Here is a 21,615-nt window from a genome sequence, read left to right as displayed (position 1 = left end):
CGCATCCCCCCTCCACGGCCAAGGTACCAACTCCGTTCCCCGCCGCCCGTCCGCTCTCGGGCGGGCCCCGCCCACCCCCACGCCCACCCGCGCTGACCGACCGGCGATTGTTGCGTCTGGAGTCCGCGCTCGAAAAGCAGAGGTTCGCTGACCTCCCGGAAAATGACGGCGCCTTGCGAGCCACGCAGGGCACCTCCCCGCCGCCCCGAGAGCCCCTTTTCTTGGTGCTTCGTGGGGGTCGTTTTAGTGACCCCAGTGCTCCTGCTCCCCACATCCTTCGGTAGGAGCCGGGACGGGGAGGGCGCCCCCCAAGTGCACAGGCGCGGGCTGGAGAGCGGGCCCACGCGAGCCGAGGGCGTGGGAATTCTCTGGGTGGGGCGGGTGGAAGTTGGAATATGAGATGAAAGAAGAGGAATAGGGTACCTGTTTCGAGTTCGCTTGACTGGTCTCACCATCTGAAGTGAGACCAGCGCAGGTTCCTCGGGGATCAGAAGAGATCTACCTTCTTTCTTAGGTCCTTCACCTTATAGGCGAGGCCACTGCATTTTTTTTTTTTAGCCCTTCAGGACTTTACTTGATGTGTCTCCACCACGTTATTTTACATAATAGTTCTAACACTTAAAAAAAAAAAAGATTTTCAAGCCCACAGGTAAAGGAAAAGAAAAGGAATTACTGCGGGGGGCGTGCGGGAGGGGAAGAATAACACGAGAGAAAAAAAGACTTCTTGGAAGAGAATTGAGTTTTGAAACGAATTTCACACGAAATGGGGAATGATGCATACCGATAACATTGATATCTGTCTCTTAAATTTACTGTTGAATAAAAATCCAGCCCCTGCCCTAGCCGCTTTGGCTCAGTGGATGGAGTTTTCGCCTGCGGACTGAAGGGTCCGGGTTCCATCCCGGTCAAGGGCACATGTCTAGATGGCCAGCTCCGTGTCTCCAGTTGGGGGGCCGTGCAGGAAGCAGCCAATCAAGGATTCCCTCTCATCATTGATGTTTCTGTCCCTCCCTTCCTCTCCCTTCCTCTCTGAAATCAATAAAAATATATTTTAAAAAAATTAAGAAAAGACCCCAGCTCATTCTCCAACAAACCAAAAGCGAATAGAATGCCATGTACAGCCAGTGCAGCCCACGGCCCACTCCGAGGACACTTGGTGGAGAGCAGGGAACAAGTCTTCACCATCCTGCCGAGGACCTTCCCATTTATTCTGTACTCCCCGCCTGCTGCCGCGCCGCAGTCCCTGGCTGTCACGGAGGTTAAATATTTCATTTTTATTCTCCTGTCTTCTTATTTCTAGGTCGCTGTGGTAAACCACCACTGTACCAGTCTATGAAGTTAAAGGGTACCCCTAAATCTTCCTATTTACCTGGGGAGAAAGCATTTTATGAGTGTAAACCAGGATACTCCTATTCGTTTAACTATGCCCTCTATACCTTTTGTGAGAAAAATAGCACATGGTTCCCTGTTGTTGAAGCTTGTTACAGTAAGTAAACAAAACCTTTCTTTTTTTATGCGTGTGTGCTTGCTCAAGTCTAGTGTTCCTTTCTTTTCTTAACGCATATTTGGATTCCTTTTCCACCATGGCAGTGGTGATTTTCTCACGGGGAACTAGGGTTTAGATAGCAAGACAGATGTTTAGGCCGCGACAAGTCTCCCGGGAATTATTTTGTAGGCGGTTGGTTGCCTGGGTACGTGTGAACTTTACGTTTTCCCTTCTATAGCTAACTCAGGAAAATGATATTGCATGAATTGACAAGAGCAGTGTAGAATTTTTATCTTCTTTTAAATCTGTTTTGAAATTTGTATAAAAAAATGAATTTATACATTTTCTCTTAGAAAAAGCATGCCCAACCCCAAGTGTGCAAAGTGGTAAAGTAGATGCCCCACAAATGGGCTTTGAATTGGATAAAGAAGCTCACTTTTATTGTGATTACGGGTAAGTTGCTCCTTAGAGAAAGTAAGGTAAATATTACTGATTCTATATTGTTTCCCTTACCTTCTTTTTTTTCTTTTTGTCAGTATTCCCCTTTTTTTGCACCTCTCCACCCAATCCCTGCCATGCCCAGGCCTCCCCCACACTATTGTCTGAGTCCATGGGTTATGCATATATGATGTTTGGTTAATTTCTTCTTGTCCCCTTCCCCTCCCCACTGAGATCTGTTATTCTTCCATTTCTGGACCTATTTTGTTGGTCAGTTTATTTTGTTCACTTGATGAGAACATATAGGTGAGATCGATCATGTGGTATTTGTCTTTCTCTAACTGGCTTATTTCCCTTAGCATAATAGTCTCCAGGTCCATCCATGCTGTAGCAAAGAGTAAGAGCTCATTCTTTTTTTTTTTTTTTTACAGTCGCATAGTATTCTATTGTGAAATGTACCACAGCTTTTTTATCCACTCATCTGCTGATGGGCACTTGGGTTGTTTCCAGATTTTAGCTATTGTAAATAACGCTGCTATGAACATAAGGATGCATATATTCTTTCTGATTGGTGTTTTGGGTTTCTTACAGTTTATTCCCAGAAGTGGGATTGCTGGGCCAAATGGCAGTTCCATTTTTAATTGTTTGAGGAACATCCATATTGCTTTCCACAGTGGCTGCACCCGTCTGCATTCCCACCAGCAGTGCACTAGGGTTCCCTTTTCTCCACTTCCTCACCAGCACTTGTTGTTTGTTGATTTATTGATGGTAGCCATTCTGACAGGTGTGAGGTGATACCTCATTGTTGTTTTAATGTGCATCTGTCTGATGATTACTGACACTCTTTATGTCTATTGGCCAATGGTATGTCCTCTGTGGAGAAGTGTCTATTCAAATTCTTTGCCCATTTTTTAATTGGATTGTTTGTCTTCCTGGTGTTGAGTTGTATGAGTTCTTTATATATTTTGGAAATTAACCTCTTATCAGGTCTATCCATGGTTTTGTAGTACATTTTGATATCCAATATTGTGATCCCTCTAACCTTGTTCTTCTTTCTCAAGATTGCTGTAGCTATTTGGGGTCGGTTTTTGTTCCATATAAATTTTTGGAATATTTTTTCTAGGTCTGTGAAATATGCCATTGGTATTTTAGTAGAGATTGTGTTGAATCTGTAAATTGCTTTGGGTATTATGGACATTTTAATGATGTTAGTTTTTTTTATTAAATATATTTTTATTGATTTTAGCGAGGAAGGGAGAGGGGAGAGAGAGAGAGAAACATCAATGATGAGAGAGAATCATTGATTGGCTGCCTCCTTGCATACCCCACACTGGGGATTGAGCTTACAACCCGGGCATGTGCCCCCGACTGTAATCATACCTGGGACCCCTCAGTCCACAGGCTGGCACTCTATCCACTGAGCCAAACCTGCTGAGGTGTTGATAATTCTTAATGATGTTAATCCATGAACACGGTATATGGTTCCACTTGTCTGTATCTCCCTCTACTTCCTTTTCCGATGTCCTGTAGTTTTCTGAGTACAGCTCTTTTACTTCTTTGGTTATTCTTTGGTAATTAATATATATATTAATTTGGTAAATGGGAAATTATATTTAGTTCATTATAGGTGTATAAAAATGCCTTTGATGTCTGGATGTTAATTTTATATCCTGCTACTTTGCCAAATTAATTTCTTAAATCTAACTGTAGGGGTGTGTGTGTGTGTGGAGTCTAGGGTTTTCTATGTACAATATCATGTCATCTGTGAGTAATTACTGTTTTACTTCCTCCAATTTGGAAGCCTTTTATAACTTCTTGTGTGATCACTGTGGCTAGGACTTCTAATACTATCCTATATAATAAAGAGCTAATATGCTAATTAGACTGAACAGCCAAACGACTGTCCTGACGACCTTCCGGATGAAGCAGGGGCTGTGAGGACCGGCCTGGGCTGCAAGGGGCTGCGAGGGCCAGCTGGGGCTGTGAGGGCCGAGCCCCTTGCACAAATTTCGTGCATCAGGCCTCTAGTGTTGAATAAGAGTGGTGAAAGCACACATCCTGTCTTGTTCCTGATCTTAAAGGAAACACTTTCAGTTTTTGCCCATTGAGTATGATGTTGACTGTTGGTTTGTCATATATGGCCTTTATTATGTTGAGGTATGATTCCTCTCTTCCTTTGCTGAGAGTTTTTATCATAAATGGGCGCTGAATGTTGTCGAGTGTTTTTTTCTGCATCTATTGATATGATCCTGTGATTTTTTATCCTTCACTTTGTTTATGTGCTATATCACATTTATTGATTTTTGAATATTGAACAAATCTTGCATCCCCAAAATTAATCCCACTTGGTAATGGTGTATGATCTTTTCAATGTATTGCTGGATCCTATTTGCTAATATTTTGTTGAGGATTTAGGTATCTACTAGTATGTCTATCAGGGATATTGACTTGTAATTTTCTTTGTAGTGTCTTATCTGGTTTTGGGATTAGCATAATGCTGGCCTTATAAAAAGAGCATGAAAGTCTTCCCTCTTATTGAATTTTTATTTTTATTGATTTCAGAGAGGAAGGGAGAGGGAGATAGGGAGAGAAACATCAATGATGAAGGAAAATCTTTGATTGGCTTCCTCCTGCACACGACCCCGCTGGGGATTGAGCCCACAACCTGGGCATATGCTCTGGCCAGGAATTGAACCGTGACCTCCTGGTTGTAGGTCAACTCTCAACCACTGATCCAAGCCAGCCAGGCCTCTTGAATTTTTTGAAATACTTTGAGGAGGCTGAGTGTTAATTCTTCTTTAAAAGTTTGGTAAAACTTGCTTATGAAGCCATCCATCCTAGGACTTTTTGTTGCTGTGAGGTTTTTTGTTTGTTTGTTTGTTTGTTTGTTTTTTACTGTTTCAATTTTATTAGTTGTTATTGTCTATTCAGGTTTTCTGCTTCTTCCTGACTGAGTTTTGGAAGATTGTATGTTTCTAGGAACTTGTCCATTTCACTCAGGCTGTCCAGCTTGTTGACACATAGTTGTTTGAAGTATTTTCTTACAATCCTTTGTATTTCTATGAAGTCAGTTGTTACTTACCCTCTTTCCTTTCTGATTTTACTTATTTGGGTCCTCTCTCATTTTTTCTTGATAAGTCTGGCTAAAGGTTCACCAATCTTGTTTATCTTTTCAAAGAGCCAGCTCTTGGTTTCTTTGATTATATATATGTATTTCTATGTCATTTATTTCCACCCTGATCTTTATTATTTCCTTCCTTCTATTGACTCAGGGCTTTCCTTGTCCTCTTTCTAATTCTTTTAGTTGGAGTGTTAGATTATTTTAGCTTTTTCTTGTTTCTTGGGGTAGGCCTATAATGCTATGAACATTCCTCTCAGGACTGCTTTCACTGTGTCCCAGAGGTTTTGGATTGTTGTGTGTTAATTTTCATTTGTTTCCAGGAAGTTTTTTATTTCTTTCTTGATCTCCTTTGTAACCCATTCGTTGTTTAGTAACATGTTATTTAGTCTCCATGTGTTTGTCTGTTTTTGATGCCATTGTGATCGAGATATTGTTTGGTATTTTTCCAATCTTCTTGAATTTGTTAAGACTTATTTTGTGTCCTAACATGTGGTCTATCTTTGAGAAAGATCCATGTGCACTTGAGAAGAATATATATTCTGCAGCTTTGGGAATGAAATGTCCTGTAAATACCAATTAAATCCATCTGATTTGGTGTGTCATTTAAGGCTGCCATTTCTTTGTTGATTTTTTTTTTGTCTGTATTGCAGAAAACAACTATATGAAAATTTCCTCTTTATTATGTACATCTTGTTAACTGGTAAAGAGAACAGTAACTTTTTTTTCCCCGTTTAGTTTTTACTTAAAAGGTGAACCAATTCTAACTTGTAAACTTTCTGGAGACAAGGTGCTTTGGGACCATGATATACCAACATGTGAAAGTAAGTAAATTTTCACTTTAGAATTTAGACCAGCAATTCTCAATATTTTTGGCCTGGGAACCCACTTATGCTGATTTTTTTAAAAAAGTAAACTATAGTTGACATACAATAGTATATTAGTTTCATGCATACAACATAGTGATTCAACATTTATGTGTACAATATTATCACTGTTGTAAGTCTAGTAACCATTTGTCAGCATATAAATGTATTATGTTGTTAGTGAATATATTCCCTGTGCTGCACGTTACATCCTATTGACCTATTCATTTTATAACTGGAAGTCTGTTCCTCTTGTTTCCTTTCTTCATATTTAGCCATCCTCCCGGCCCCCTTTACTCTGTAGCCATCAGTTTGTTCTGCGTATCTATGACTCTATTTCTGTTTTGTTTGGTTTGTTTTCTTATTTTTTTAAAAATATATTTTATTGATTTTTTACAGAGAGGAAGAGAGAGGGATAGAGAGTTAGAAACATCGATGAGAGAGAAACATCGGTCAGCTGCCTCTTGCACACCCCCTACTGGGGATGTGCCTGCAACCAAGGTACATGCCGTTGACCAGAATCAAACCTGGGACCCTTGAGTCCGCAGGCCGATGCTCTATCCACTGAGCCAAACCGGTTTCGGCTGTTTTCTTATTTTAGATTCCGCATATAAATGAAATCTTATGGTATTTCCTTTCTCTGTATGACTTATTTCATTTAGCATAATACCCTCTAGGTCTATCAGTCTCGTTGCAAATGACAAGATTTCACTCTTCTTTATGGCTGAGTACTATTCCATTGCATGTAGATGTACATTTGTGTATTATGTAAGTGTATACATAGATATATATCTCATACCTGTTTTATCCACTCATCTATTGATGGACACTTAGGCTGTTTCTATACCTTGGCTATTGTAATTAATGCTGCAATGAGCCTGGGGGTGTATATATCTTTTCGAATTAGTGTTTTTGTTTTCTTTCAGTAAATACCCACAGTGACATGGGATTATTAGGTTGTATGGTACTTCTATTTTTAATATTTTGAGGAACCTCACAACTGTTTCCAAAGTGGCTGCATCAATCTACAGCCTCACCAACCGTGCAAGAGCGCCCCCTTTTGTCCACATTCTTTCCAACACTGTTGTTTGCCCTTTATGTTTTAAAATTAACAAAGATATCAAAGAGTTTTGCTTTATGTGGGGTAAGCCTATTAACATTCATTATATCATAATTAAAACTGAGAAGTTTCTAAAACAATTATTTATTTTTAAAAACAGTAAATTCAATACGTATTAAAATACGCAGCATATTTTTTATAAAAAATAAAAAATGCCCAAAACAGTTAGAATAGTGACATTGTTTTACATTTTTATAAATGTCTTTAAAATCTGGCTTAAAGGAAGACACTTAGATTCACTCTATTGTGAAATAACACTTTAGTAGCATCTGGAAAATTTCACTGTACTCATAAGGTTCAAAGTAAAAAACAAACAAACAAACAATAAAACCCAGTATCAATATAATTGTGGAGCAATGACCTGGCAAGTAGATATGTTTATATACTTATAAATTATAAAGCATTTCTCAACTAGCAGTGAATTTCATCTTTAATCATATCCTTTAATTTTCAGCAACTCCTATGATGACTAGAACAAAACTTAACATAAGATTATAGATAAATATAGGTATTTCATATAGATATTTAAATAAAATTGGTTTTCTTTTGAAAGTTCATTTCTATATGATTTGACTTTGGGGTAATAACACTTTCTCATAGAGACATTCGAAATGGATATTGGATTCACAACTAGACTGTAGAAATCAAATGTTAGTGAATTTATTTTACTAAATCTTGTCTTACTCTCTACATTTTTCCTTTTTCTTCTCATTTCCTCTTTTTCCCCTCTTTTTAAGAGATTTTTTGTAAAGCACCTGGAAAAATAAGTAATGGAAAATACACGAATAGCTGGAAGGAGGTATTTGAATTTAATGAAGTAGTGACTTATACTTGTGATCCTTCAAATGGACCTCAGGAGTATTCACTTATTGGAGAGAGCAAGCTTACTTGTTTTGGGCCTAGCAAATGGAGTAGTGACCCTCCTCAATGTAAAGGTAATGATATTTCCTTCTTCGTTGGTAAATACAGTGAAAAACTTTGTAGAGCGTTTTACCTATAAGTAAGCTAACAGTCATATGTGCTTCCTCCTCCTGTTAAATTGCATTTTAATTTAATTTATTATATGTCAAGTTGAATCAAAAATAGTTCCAGTTGTAGAATTCCCTGCCCCCAACATGCTCTTGGCACTCCAGTTTATACAATGTGAACTACTGTGTCAATGTATAAGTTAGGATTTTGTCTTTGCTTGGAAAAACAGAAAGCAACACACAATGGCTTAAAATTAAGACTTTTTTTATGTTAAATCATCCGAGAGATATAGCAATAGGTAGTGGCAGAGTAAATTGTAAAAGGCTAACTCTTACTGACTTGGGAAAACAATGTTTAAGGCACTAGAGAGTAACCAAAAGCCGGGCGGGGAGGGGGGGGCAATGAAGGCCATTTGACTTTCGTAGGAAAAGGACCACTGAATATCAACGAAATATTTACTCCTTACTAGTGTTTATGTTATGTTCTATAAGGTAGACCATATTCTGGGAAATAAGATAATTTTTTAAAATTTAAAATAATTGAAACAGAGTACATTCTCTGGTCATAATGAAATAAATTTAGAGTCAAACAGAGATAATTTTTAAAATCTCCAAATTCAGTCATATATCTCATAATGACATTTCAGTCAGTGATGGGCTATATACACGATGATGGTCTCATAAGATTATAATGGAGCTGAAAAATTGCTATCACCTAGAAACTCCTGTCAGAGCTGTTAGAATGTTATAGCACAACACAGTATTCATGTGTTTGTGATGATGCTGATGTAAACAAACCTACTGCGCTGTCAATAAGAGCTATATTGTAAGTATAGCTCTTACAATAAAAATAGTAGGCTACACCATCTAGGATTTTGCAAGTACACTCCATGATGTCCACAATTCTCAGAACATTATCCATGTTGTCAAGCAGTGCATGACCGGTATTTGACAACCATGTAAAACAAATATCTAACCATTGAGTCAAAGAACAAATCACAAGAAAAATTATAAAGTGTTTTGAATTCAATAAAAAATGAAAACACAACATATCAAAATATCAACATTTGTGTGACACAGCAAAAGCATTGTTTAGAGAAAAATTTATAGTGTAACATACAGTAGAAAACACATCTCAAATCAATAATATGGAAACTTTCACCTTAAAAAACTAAGAAATAAGAGCAAATTAAACTTAAAACAAGGAAACAGGGGATAATAAAGCTAAAAATCAATAAAATTGAAAAGATATAATACAGAAAAATCAATGAAACTAATATCTGGTTCTTGGAGAAGATTGATAAAATCGATATACCTATAACTAGAAAGACAAGTAAAAAGATGATATTTATTATTTATCAAGAAAGAGCCCAGCTGGTGTGGCTCAGTGGTTGAATGGTCAATCCAGGAATCAAGAGGTCTACGGTTGTATTCCAAGTCAGGGTACATGCCTGGATTGTGGGCTCGATCGCCCATAGGGGGTGTGAGGAGGCAGCCAATTGATCATCATTGTTTCTATCTCTCTATCCCTCATCCTTCCTCTCTCTCTAAAAATAAATAAAAAACATATTTTTTTAAAAAGAATGAAAACAAACACAAAACTAAATATCCCGTAGATGTAAGGAATAACAAACAATAAGGAAATATTATAAAAACTTTATGCCTATACATTTGACAACTTAAATGAAATGGACAAATTCCTGGAAAGAAACAAATTACTGGTGTTCACTGGTAGATGAATGGATAAAGAAAAGGTGATACACACACACACACACACACACACACACACACACACACACACAATGGAATCTTAGCAATAAACAGGAATAAAATCTTGCCATTTGCGACAACGTGAGTGGGCCCAGAAGGTATTATATAAGTAAAATTAGAAAGAAAAAGACAAATTTCATGATTTTACTTATATGTGAAATCTAAAACAACACAACAAATTCACAAACCAAACAGAAACAGACCCATATTCATAGAGAACAGGTAATGGTTGCAAAAGGGGAGGGGAGTGAGTAGAGGGGTGGGTGAAAAGAAAACACTGAGTGTGATGAGATTCACCTTGAATCTTCACTCAAATGTTTCAGTAAAACACTTTTAACCTTGGGAACATTTTTTAAAAAGACTGCAACTTCTAAACCCTGCTCTGTCACTTAGTTAGGTGACCTGGGCTAAGTTTATTTCTCTCTCTACAGCTCAGTTTTCTTGTTAGTAGAATGATAGTAGCCCAACAAGGTGGTCCTCCAATAAAACACTTTTTAAAGACACCAAATACCCAAACTACTGAAAGATATAGGTAACCCGTATACTATATTTCCCACAATGAGAACTGCAAACCCAGAAGTGCTACCTGGGGAATTCTATCAAACATTTTAGTAATAAACAATAGCATCTCTACACAAACTTCAAGAAATATAAGAGAAGGGAACACTTCTCAACTTATTTCATAAGGACAACATTAGTATGTTACCAAAACCACACAAAAACATTACAAGAAAATTACAAACAATAGCCTTAATAAATATAGAACCAAAACTTCTAAAGAAAATATCAACAAATCAAATCCTGCCATATATAACACTAAGAATGCATCATAACCAATTAGGATTTATCCCATAAATGGAAGGTTGGTTCAAATTCAAAAATTAACCAGGATAATTTACAATATCAAGAGATTGAAAAAAAGAGAACAACATATGATCATCTTATTAGATGCCCACAAAAAAGCAATTGACAGAACTCATCATCATCCATGATAAGACTTCTGAGAAAACTAGGAATAGAAGAGAACTCAGTATCTCAACCTGATAAAAGGCATTTACAAAAGTCTCACAGCTTACGTTTTTCTTATTGGCAAAAGACTAATTTATTTTCTCCCAAGGTGGGAATAAGGACGTATATTCACTCTCACCACTTTATTCAGCATGGTTGTTTCTACAAGACAACAAAAGAAATAGGCATTCATATATGAAAGGAAGCTATAAAATATTATCTTCACTTATGATACTTCCAAAAACTTTAGTTTTAGCAAGGTTGCAAAATACTAGATCAACCTGCCAAAATCAATTGTACACTTAGAGTAAACCAGCAGAAATTGAAATTTTAAAATTGTTGTTTAGAACACCTCCAAAACACAAAATACTTGCATATAAATCTGTCAATATATGTGAAAGACTTGAATGCTAAAAACTGCTAAATCTAATAAAGGAAATTAAGAAATAAATATACCAATTCTCTGTTTTTGATCTATAAATTCAGCACAATCCAAAAAAAAAGAGCCCAGCATAACTTTTTGTAAATTGAAAAACTGATCCTAAAATGTATATGTAATGACAAAAAAACTAGAATAGTCAAAACAATTTTGAGCATAGTTGAAGGATGCTCTACCTGCTGTTGGGTTTATAGAAAGCAAACTAAAAAGGCATATAATCAAAACAGTGTGGTATTTGTAAAAGGATAGCTATATAGAGCAGTGGAACAAAATAGTGAGTCCAGAGTTAGACCCTGGCAAATATGTCAGGGTTGATTTTCATCTCACGTATACAAACAATTCAGTGGAAAATGATAATCTTTCCAAAAATGGCACAGGCACAGTTGGATTTCCATTTTGGGGAAAGAAAAAAAAAAAAAGAATCAGAACTTATGTTACCACCATGCTTAAAATGGGTCATATACTTAACATGTAAAACCTAAAACTATAAGACTTTTTTAAGAAAACTTAGGAAATATTTGTGAGCTGGCCAAAGATGTCTTAAATACAGCCATTAAAGCATGATTCTTATTTTTACTTTTTAAATTTTTTTTATTACTTAAAGTATTACATATGTCTCCTTTCTCCATGATTGCCCCCTCCCACAACTCCCACCCCCCAGGACAAGCCCCCACCGCCCCAGTGTCCATGTCCTTTGTTCATGCTAATATGCATGCACACAAGTTCTTTGGTTAATCTCTTACTCCCCTCCCCTGCCTTCTCTCTGAGGTTGGACGGTCTGTTCAGTATTACATTGTCTCTGGATCTATTTTTGTGCATCAGTTTATGTTGTTCATTATATCCCACATATGAGTGAGATCATGTGATATTTATCTTTCTCTGACTGGCTTATTTCGCTTAGCATCATGCTCTTCAGCTCCATTCATGCTGTTGCAAATGGTAAAAGTTCCTTCTTTTTTTTAGCAGCGTAGTATTCCATTGTGTAGGTGTACCACAGTTTTTTAATCCACTCATCTGCTGATGGGCACTTAGGCTGTTTCCAAATCTTAGCTATGGTGAATTGTGCTGCTATGAACATAGGGGTGCATATATCCTTTCTGATTGGTGTTTCTGTTTCCTTGGGGTATATTCCTAGAAGTGGGATTACTGGGTCAAATGGGTGTTCCATTTTTAATTTTTTGAGAATTCTCCATACTGTTTTCCACAGTGGCTGCACCAGTCTGCATTCCCACCTGCAATGCATGAGAGTTCCTTTTTCTCCACATCCTCTTCAGCACTTGTCGTTTGTTGATTTGTTGATGATAGCCATTCTGACAGGTCTGAGATGGTACCTCATTGTTGTTTTGATTTGCATCTCTCGGATGGTTAGTGACTTTGAGCATGTTTTCATATGTCTCTAGGCCTTCTGTATGTCCTCTTTCGAAAAGTGTCTATTTAGGTCCTTTGCCCATTTTTTAATTGGATTGTTTATCTTCCTTTGTTAAGCTGTATGAGTTCCCTGTAAATGTTGGAGATTAAACCCTTATCGGAGATAACATTGGCAAATATGTTCTCCCATGCAGTGGGCTTTCTTGTTTTGTTGATGGTTTCTTTTGCTGTGCAGAAGTTTTTATTTTGATGTAGTCCCATTTGTTTATTTTCTCCTTAGTTTCCTTTGCCCTAGGAGCTGTATTGGTAAAGATATTGCTACGACTTATATCTGATATTTTGCTGCCTATGGAGTCTTCTAAGATTTTTATGGATTCCCATCTTACATTTAAATCCTTTAACCATTTTGAGTTTATTTTTTTTTTGTATGGTGTTAAAGCACGATTTAAAAAAAATTTTTAATAAATTGGGTGTTCCAAACTCAAAACCTCTGGTCTGAAAAAGACTAAGAGAAAGAAAACAAAGCAATAAATAGAAAGAAAATATTTGCAAAGCACACATCTGACAATGAACTTTTATCTACAATATGTAAAGAATTCTCAAAGCTCAACAATAAGAGAACAAATGAATCTTAAAATAGGAAAAAGATTGGACTATACCTATTTCACCAAACATGATATACAGATGACAAAAAAGTAAATGAAAATTTGCTCAATATCATTAGTAACTACAAAATATAATACAAAAAACACAAAGAAGTACCTCTAAACACCTTTAAAAATGTCTGACTTAGCTCTGGCCAGTGTGGCTCAGTTAGTTGAGCATCGTCCCTTGCACCGAAGAAATCACTGGTTTTATTCCCAGTTGGGGCAAATGCCTAGGTTGCAGGCTCGATCTCCAGTAGGGGTGTGCAGGAGATGGCCCATTGATATTTCTCTCTCATCCATGCCTTTCTCCCTCTCCTTTAATATCTCTCTCTCTCTAAAAAAAAATTTAAAAATGTCTGACATAAAAACAGAAGCCTAGCCATAACATGTACTGGCAAGGATATGGAGCGATTGAAACTATTATACATTGCTGCTAAGAATGCACAGTGGTCTGACCACTTTGAAACCCAGTTTTACAATTTCTTACAAAGTTTAACATAAACTTACCATGCAACTTAATCCAAGTAAAATGAAAACATGGTCACATAAAAGCCTGTATGAAAATATTCCTTGCCACCTTAGTTGTAATCGTCCACACTGGAAACTACCACATGTTCTTCAACTGATAAATGGATGAACAGCTGTAGTACATACATACAGTTGTATAAATACACAGCTATAAAAAGGAGCAAGATCCTGAATTATGCAACCACAGGAATGAAACTCAAATGTCTTTTTCTTAGTGAAATAAGCCATTCGCAGAAGGATAGGATCCCATTCATGATCTTCTGGAGAAGTAACATAACAGAGATTAAAACAGAGCAGTGGTTGGCTGATTGGTGCAGGGACTGGAGGTTGATCACACAAGGCATGAGAAAGTATTGGGAGATAATGCAGCTTTTCTATGTCTTTATTATGGTGGTAATTACATAATTATTTGCATTTGTCAAAACTAATGTAGCTGCGCCTTGGCTGGTGTGACTCAGTTGGTTGAGCCTCATCCTACGTACCAAAAGGTTGCTGGTTCAATTCCTGGTCAGAGCACATGCCTAGGTTTCTCAGTCCCCATTAGGGGCTGTGCAGGAGACAGCTGATAGATGTTTCTCACATCAATGTTTCTCTCTCTCTCTCTTCCTCTCCTTTCCTCTCTCTCTAAAATCAATTAGAACAGATTCTTAAAAACCTAATATGCTTGTGCAATTAGAAAAGTGAATTTCACAAGATGTAAATTATATAAATTATGTCCAGTAAGCTTAATATAAAAGAAAATCATCAGGTGGAATGAACAGCAGACTGACCCAACAGTGAAAACATCGGTGAACCTAAAGTTGTGACAAAGCAAATCTAACACGATTTGAAAAGAAAGAATGTGAAGAGAGAAAATTACAGAACTGCAGGAGAGTACCAATCAGTTAAACATGCATGTAACTTCAGTTTCAGAAAGGAGAGAGAATAATGTAGACAATTATTTGAATAAATACAGACCAAAAAACATTGAACAGGAAAGAAATATTTCATTTGCCCCACCCCTCTAAGTAAGAATGACAGCTAATTTCTCTTAAGGAACTGTGACAACTAGAAGACAATAAAATTGGATAATGTGCTGAAAGAAAAATAAAACACCCTACAAATCTCTGTCAATGAGAAATCTTCAAAACTGAAGGTGAAATAAAAAACATTTTCAGAAAAAAAAAAAAATCTAAGAGAATTGTCATTACCTGACCTGCACTGCAAGATTTGCTAAAGGAAGTATTTCAGGCTGAAGGGAAGAGAGACCTGACGGAAATTCAGATCCATAGGTGAGGAGAAAGCGCACTCTACTGGTTTAAAAGGCTGTGCCTAATGGGCCCTTTATGTATTGCTCAGATTTAATCTTATAAAATGTTCTCTGGTACTTACTGCCCTGCTCAGTGGTGTGTGTGTGTGTGTGTGTGTGTGTGTGTGTGTGTGTGTGTGTTTCCAAATTCTTCCAAACCCATTACTGGATTCTGAAATCAATCTAGAAGATCATGACCAGCACTTTTCTTCTTGAGAAATAGAGTAGAATGGGGAATACCAGAGCACACTAGTATGAAGTCTAAGTATTAACTGTTAACTTTATCTCAGCCCTGTGTGCTTATGTAATGAGTTTACAACCTAAAAAAAAAAAATTAATCTCTGGGTTGCAGTCTAATATATTCGGAAAACAAGGCCCTAACTTCATTGGCCTTTCTATTTCTTGAATATTCCAGATCATATATGTGCTTGCTACCTGAGAACTTTTCCTTTGCATATCTTTGCATGTCTAGCTTCTTTGAAGCTTTTAAATTTCACCCCAACTATTTCCTTCCTACAAGAGTTTTCTAAAAAGACAAGGTATAATAATCAGTGTCAACATGAACTTTAAAAAAAAATCTCTGGAGCTAGAGTATCAAAAGTTGCATTTGAATGTACTCAGAATTTATATCCGGTAGACTTTTTTCAAACTTTGCAGTAGAAAAAAAAATGTATGGCCCTAGCTCAGTGGTCGGCAAACTCATTAGTCAACAGAGCCAAATATCAACAGTACAACGATTGAAATTTCTTTTGAGAGCCAAATATTTTAAACTTAAACTTCTTCTAACGCCACTTCTTCAAAATAGACTCGCCCAGGCCATGGTATTTTGTGGAAGAGCCACACTCAAAGAGCCAAAGAGCTGCATGTGGCTCGCGAGCCACAGTTTGCCGACCACTGCCCTAGCTGGTTTGGCTCAGTGAATAGAGCGTCGGCCTGTGGACTGAAGGGTTCTGGGTTTGATTCTGGTCAAGGGCACATACCTCGGTTGCAGGCTCTTCCCCAGCCCGGGCCCTGGTTAGGGCTCGTGCAGGAGGCAACCAGTCTATGTGTTTCTCTCACATCGATATTTGTTTCTGTCTTTCCCTCTCTCTTCCACTCTCTCTAAAAGTCAATGGAGAAATATTTTCAGGTGAGGATTAAAAAAAATGTATGAAACCAATAAACTATATTGACTGTTCTAGGTGGGAAAAGAGTTATCAGATTTCTCTGAATCTGTTTACCTGGAATGAAAATGCACAAAAAAGTCTTTTAAAAAATATTTATATCTTGCCTTTCACTCCTTGTCTCTTTCCACTGAAAATTTCTACTTTGCGCTATTTTTTTTCTGGTACTATGGTAAAACAACTTTCTGTTAATGCTGAAATTTCTTTACTTTTTAGTGGTCCAGTGTAAACCGCCAGTACTCAAACATGGAAAAGCAGTATCAGAAATGAAAAAAAAGTTTTCCTACCAAGATAAGGTTGCATTTGAATGCCTGAAGGGTTTCTACCTTAATGGCAGCAACCCCGTGTTCTGTGGTGGAAGCAGTACTTGGGAGCCTGCGATGCCCAAGTGTATTAAAGGTACATATTACGTCATTTTCCTTCTTGTTTTGTAAGGTTTTATTTCTTTGCCATTAAATATTCAATGATAAAGAATAACTGGAAAGATGCAATTTTAGTAATTACCTTTTCATATTCATGACAGATGTATGACATGAAGTTCATATAGACTTTTGCTGTTGTGATTTTGTATGTGTTCATGGGGTTCTTAGCACATTCTGTACATCACATAGGTCTGTAAGTTCCTCTTGTTCAGTACTTTTATGGTATGGTTAGCAACCACTTTCTCCAGGACAAACGGAATGAATCATGGGAATTTTTACCGACATCAGAATGAAAGTCCTAATTCACACAAATGAAAAGAAAGTGATAATTTCCAAGTGATTGATCCTACATTGTTATGTTTTTCAATGTCAAAGCCTCCTATTTTGAGTCATTCATGTTTAGTAACATCCTATTTCAATTCATGTTATGTACACTAATTTATAACTTTTAGTAATAAGAGGGGGAAGAACATACGTATAGGCATTTTAGTTGTTATTCTCACTGATGCTAAAATTACTTGCCATAGTCAGATATAAACAGGCATGTACAGTTGGGCAAATTACTTAAACTTCAAAAGTATTTACTTACATGTAAAATGATTTAATGTCTTCCTAACTGAGTGATAATGCAGCTTAAGTTGGTTGCACTTAAACCACTTAGCACTATGCAAAGTTTGGAAAGTATGCATATTTTTAATTTTGAGGAATAGCTAATCTTTCTAAAACAATTAAAAATCAAATTAAATCCATAATTTTATTGATAAGACTGATGAATGAAATAAAATTTATTTCTCCAGATTCCAAGTCTACTCCTCCAGCCAAGCCACCAGTTGCAAGATATCTAGGTTCAGTAACATTTTTTTTAATTTTAATGTTTCCCTCCCATCACTATTTATTCCTTCTATGCCCTCTTCCCCCTCCCCCTCCCCCTCTACCCACTCTCCTTCCCCCATCCATCACCATACTCTTGTCCATGTCCATGAGTTCTCTCTCTCTTTTTTTTATTTTTTGCTCAATCCCTCCACCTTCTCCCCTTTGCGCTCCCCCTGTCAGGTACCCTGCCCCTAACCGGAGCTGTCCTCCTGCTCTCTATCTATGAGTCTGCCACTGTTGTGCTTGGTAGTTTAGTTTGTTCATTAACTCTTTATCCTCCTTATATTGTTAAGAACTTTGTGGGCCGATGGGTGAAAAGTCATGTCTTGTTTTAATTTGCATTTATTTAATTATTAATGAGTCTAAACCGTTTTTTTCTACATTCATTTACTCAGATCCTTTGCTCAGTTTTCTGTTGGGTTTCTAAAATATTATTTTTGTTAATTGTGAGAACTCATTATAAATTAAAGACCTTTTAATATATAGTGAACATTTTTTTCCAGATTTTTATGGCCTAATTTTATTAGTTCATTTTCTTTTTAGATTTTATTGGATATAGATTTCTTTTTATAACTTCATTATGAGGAGTATACAAATGTATTTTTATAAAATTTCAAATATTACAAAAGGATCCTGAGTAAAAAAATAGTTCATCTCTTTCTCTAGTCCATTGTCTGAGTTAATCACGGTTCATAATTTAAGTATCTTTTTATCCATTTCATATAAGGACACATCATGTTCTTATATGACTGGTTATACATATTTTGCCTTTTTTTTCATTTTTCTTAACCAAAAATAGACTCATGTTGTTCATATTTTTCTAAAACTCACATTTTACACTATCTTAGATTGGGGTTGTATCTAGATTTATCCCCATCCTTTTTAGTGACAACTTTAATATATACCACGTTTTATTTAGCTACTCTCCTATAATGGACAGATATATGTGCAGAAGAGTTGAATGTATTGAACTATTCCCCAATGGCTCTGAGAATTGTGTCATTCTTATAAAAGCTTTAAGTCTTAAAAATTATATAAACATTTCAACCATGGGTACTGATTTCATTTTTTTTTTTTTTGCATTTAAATCATTGATATATCTGAACTTCATTATGGAATATGGAATCAGATTGGTTTCTTCTCCACTTCACCCACCCCCATTCAGCGGCTAAGTTGCACCATCTATGGAATGGATTGTCTTCTCTCCAACTGTTTTATCACGCACCACATTCATAAATATTCTAAATTCATAGGCGCTCTAGTCTCCCACAGAAGTTGCACCATCTTACATTCCCACCAGCAATGCACAAAGATCCTAATTTCTTTACCTATTTGCCAACACATGTTCTTTTCTGTTTTTTGATAATAGCCATCCTAATACCTGGTAGGTAAAATATGTGACATAGTGTCTCATTGTGGTTTTTATTTGTATTTCCCCAGTGATTAGTGATGTGTAGACATCTTTTTATGCACTTATTCCCTATTTGTATCTATTCTGTGGAGAAATGTCATTCAAGTTCTTTGCTCAGTTTTGAATTGAGTTGGGAATTTTGTTGTTGATATTTAGGAGTTTAATCTTTCCTCTTTTTTTTCCTTTTATTTTATTTTTTTACTTATTTCAATTTTTTTCTAGGCTATCCCAACTTTCGTGAATTATCATCATCTGAAGAGATTGTGGAATTAGGTATTAGTTTCTTTCTTCTTCTTTTTTAAAATCCTAAACCGAGGATTTTTTTTCATTGATTTTTTTTTTTGGAGAGTGGAAGAGAGAGGCAAAGATAGAGAGAATACCAATGTGAAACACATCCATTGGTTGCCTGCTGCAGGAGCCCAGACCAGGGCCGGGGAGGAGCCTGCAACCGAGGTACGGGCCCTTGACCAGAATCAAACCTAGGACCCTTTGGTCCACTGGCCAATGCTCTATCCACTGAGCCAAACCTGCTAGGGCATTAGTTTAGTTCTTAATAATTCTTTATTATGAGACCTTAGAGTTCTACATGAATATATTATGTTCCAATTATTTGTAGTTAGAGGAAAAACAAGATGTCAAAGATTATTAGGAATAGATGACATTTATAGTTCCTTTAGTATTGCAGATACCATAACAAATGTGATAGAATGTATAGACATAGGCAAGTAATTTTCTTTAATCTTGGGAATTCTAGTTGTCCTATGAATCTTTACTAAATAACCTGGTGTGGTAACTATGGCACAAAACAATGACAAGTGAGGTTCCTATTAAGAGTTTCACAAGGCACATCCTATAGTCGGAATCTATTTGAAGTGTTCTTTGAGCAAAGCGATTGGGATGTACTAGCAATCATGCTAATACCAGAATGATACTTTTTTCTGTAGTTTTTAAATGATCAGATCAAAAGTAAAAACAAACAAAAAACCCTGCTATTTGAGACCCATACATGCTCAATATCTTTAAAACTACTTTTCTTTTTTTTTTTTTCTCAGAACCAGGAACCATTGCTCTATTTAGTCTTTCTATATGTAAGTATCTCACACTTGAAAACCATTGAAATCAAAATATTACATTCTTTTCTATTACATAGAGTACATTCTTTTCTGATGATTTTTCAGTTTTTATAGGTTTTATAGCTTGAAATTAAGTAAACCAGTGTAGAAAAACTGACCTTTCGTATGATATACACCTTTTGTTGGTGATTGTATATTCATTTATATAGTATTCTATATGTCTACTTAGTAACAAACCCTAAATAATACTTTTTTCCCCCAAGATGATTAGTCATATTGACTTTGCATCTCAAATATGCTTCAGGTAATTTTCTAAACTAAACTGGACATTTCTCTGACTTACTGTGTACTATTTAAGTGATTCCAGGGAATTGCACTTAGATAGTGAAGAGTCCAGATGGGATATAAATGTGCTTAAAAAATAACACTTTTGAGCACTGAAATGTAACCGACAGTAACTTCTTCTTCTAGAGTTTGAATCTTGGAAAGTATTTTCCAGAGTTACATGTCATTTATTTTCTGGTTTCTTACAGTTGTTGGCGTTGCAGTAATTTTAATCTGTATGTACAAGTGTCTTCACAGAGAGGAGAAAGAGTAAATTAAACTTTTATTCTCATTTATTGGTCCTTCTCACTCTTGACATACTTTTGTGCTGCTTTTCTTTGTATTGCTTACCATCTATTTTTTAAATGTGCTACATTAGTGTGCCATCTGCAGTAAATTTCTTTACTAAAATCCGTTTCAGTTGCCTTTAGCATAAAATAAAAAATATATTTTATTGCAACAAGAATAATCTGTGCATAACAATTTAGTTATTATGACCGTAAGAAAGTTTTTTTGTGAGGTTTGAGGTTTAACTTCTGCAGCAAATCATGGACCATGATGGGGCCTTCCCAATTCAACATATGCCCTATTTTCTAAAATGAGCTAGTGGCCAGGATTACATTTCAAATAGTTCACTGTGGAGACTTTAAGGTATGGTCACTGGAATTTTTAGGATGAAAGCTTCCATTTGTCTGCATAACAGGAATTTGTAAGAAGCTATGCAGATGTCGTATTCAAATGGCCAATTTGATTTCATTTAGAATATTTATTTATACAAGTTAAACTGGGAAATCAGAAGCAACACTATTTGATTTCCCTCTCATGTTCTCTTAATTTTTCTAGGCGGTAGTAAACTGATGGGCTAAAGTTAAAGGTACAGAAAGGGGTAATGTTTACAAGGTGCCTCATTAACTTTATTTGCCATTTTATTTGTAAAAATGGAAAAGCACCTGACCAGGTGACACTGTTGGTTGGAGTGTAGTCCCATAAGTAGGTTTGATTCTCGGTTAGGGCATGTGCCTGTGTTGCTGGTTCGATCCCAAATCTGGGCACATATGGCAGGCAACCAACAGATGTTTCTCTCCTCTCCTCTCCTCTCCTCTCCTCTCCTCTCCTCTCCTCTCCTCTCCTCTCCTCTCCTCTCCTCCCCTCCCTACCCCTCCCCTCCCCTCCCCTCCTCTCCTCTCTCTCTCTCTTCTCTCTCTCTCTCTCTCTCCTTCCCTCCCTCGTTCTCCTTCTCTCTCTCTCTTTCACAACCAATAAAAACACATCCCCAGGTGAGGATTTAAAAAACAAGAAAAGGCT

At 36.6% G+C, this 21,615-nt stretch overlaps 1 protein-coding gene across 1 annotated transcript; it reads left to right on the top strand.

The window, feature by feature from the left end:
* The first annotated feature begins 175 nt into the window (after nt 1-175).
* Nucleotides 176-20,606, top strand: LOC114229506 (membrane cofactor protein-like). The gene is made up of 10 exons (XM_054712048.1): nt 176-280; nt 1,301-1,486; nt 1,840-1,939; nt 5,781-5,866; nt 7,766-7,963; nt 16,424-16,606; nt 17,427-17,474; nt 19,136-19,186; nt 19,966-20,001; nt 20,520-20,606. The coding sequence occupies exons 2-10, from the start codon at nt 1,333-1,335 to the stop codon at nt 20,582-20,584; spliced, it is 921 nt and encodes a 306-aa protein (XP_054568023.1). The 5' UTR covers nt 176-280; nt 1,301-1,332; the 3' UTR covers nt 20,585-20,606.
* The last annotated feature ends 1,009 nt before the right edge of the window (nt 20,607-21,615 follow it).

This window comes from Eptesicus fuscus, chromosome 22 (assembly GCF_027574615.1).
Source record: "Eptesicus fuscus isolate TK198812 chromosome 22, DD_ASM_mEF_20220401, whole genome shotgun sequence".
In the NCBI taxonomy this organism is placed as follows: Eukaryota; Metazoa; Chordata; class Mammalia; order Chiroptera; family Vespertilionidae; genus Eptesicus; species Eptesicus fuscus.
This window is presented reverse-complemented; position numbering and strand designations above follow the sequence as displayed.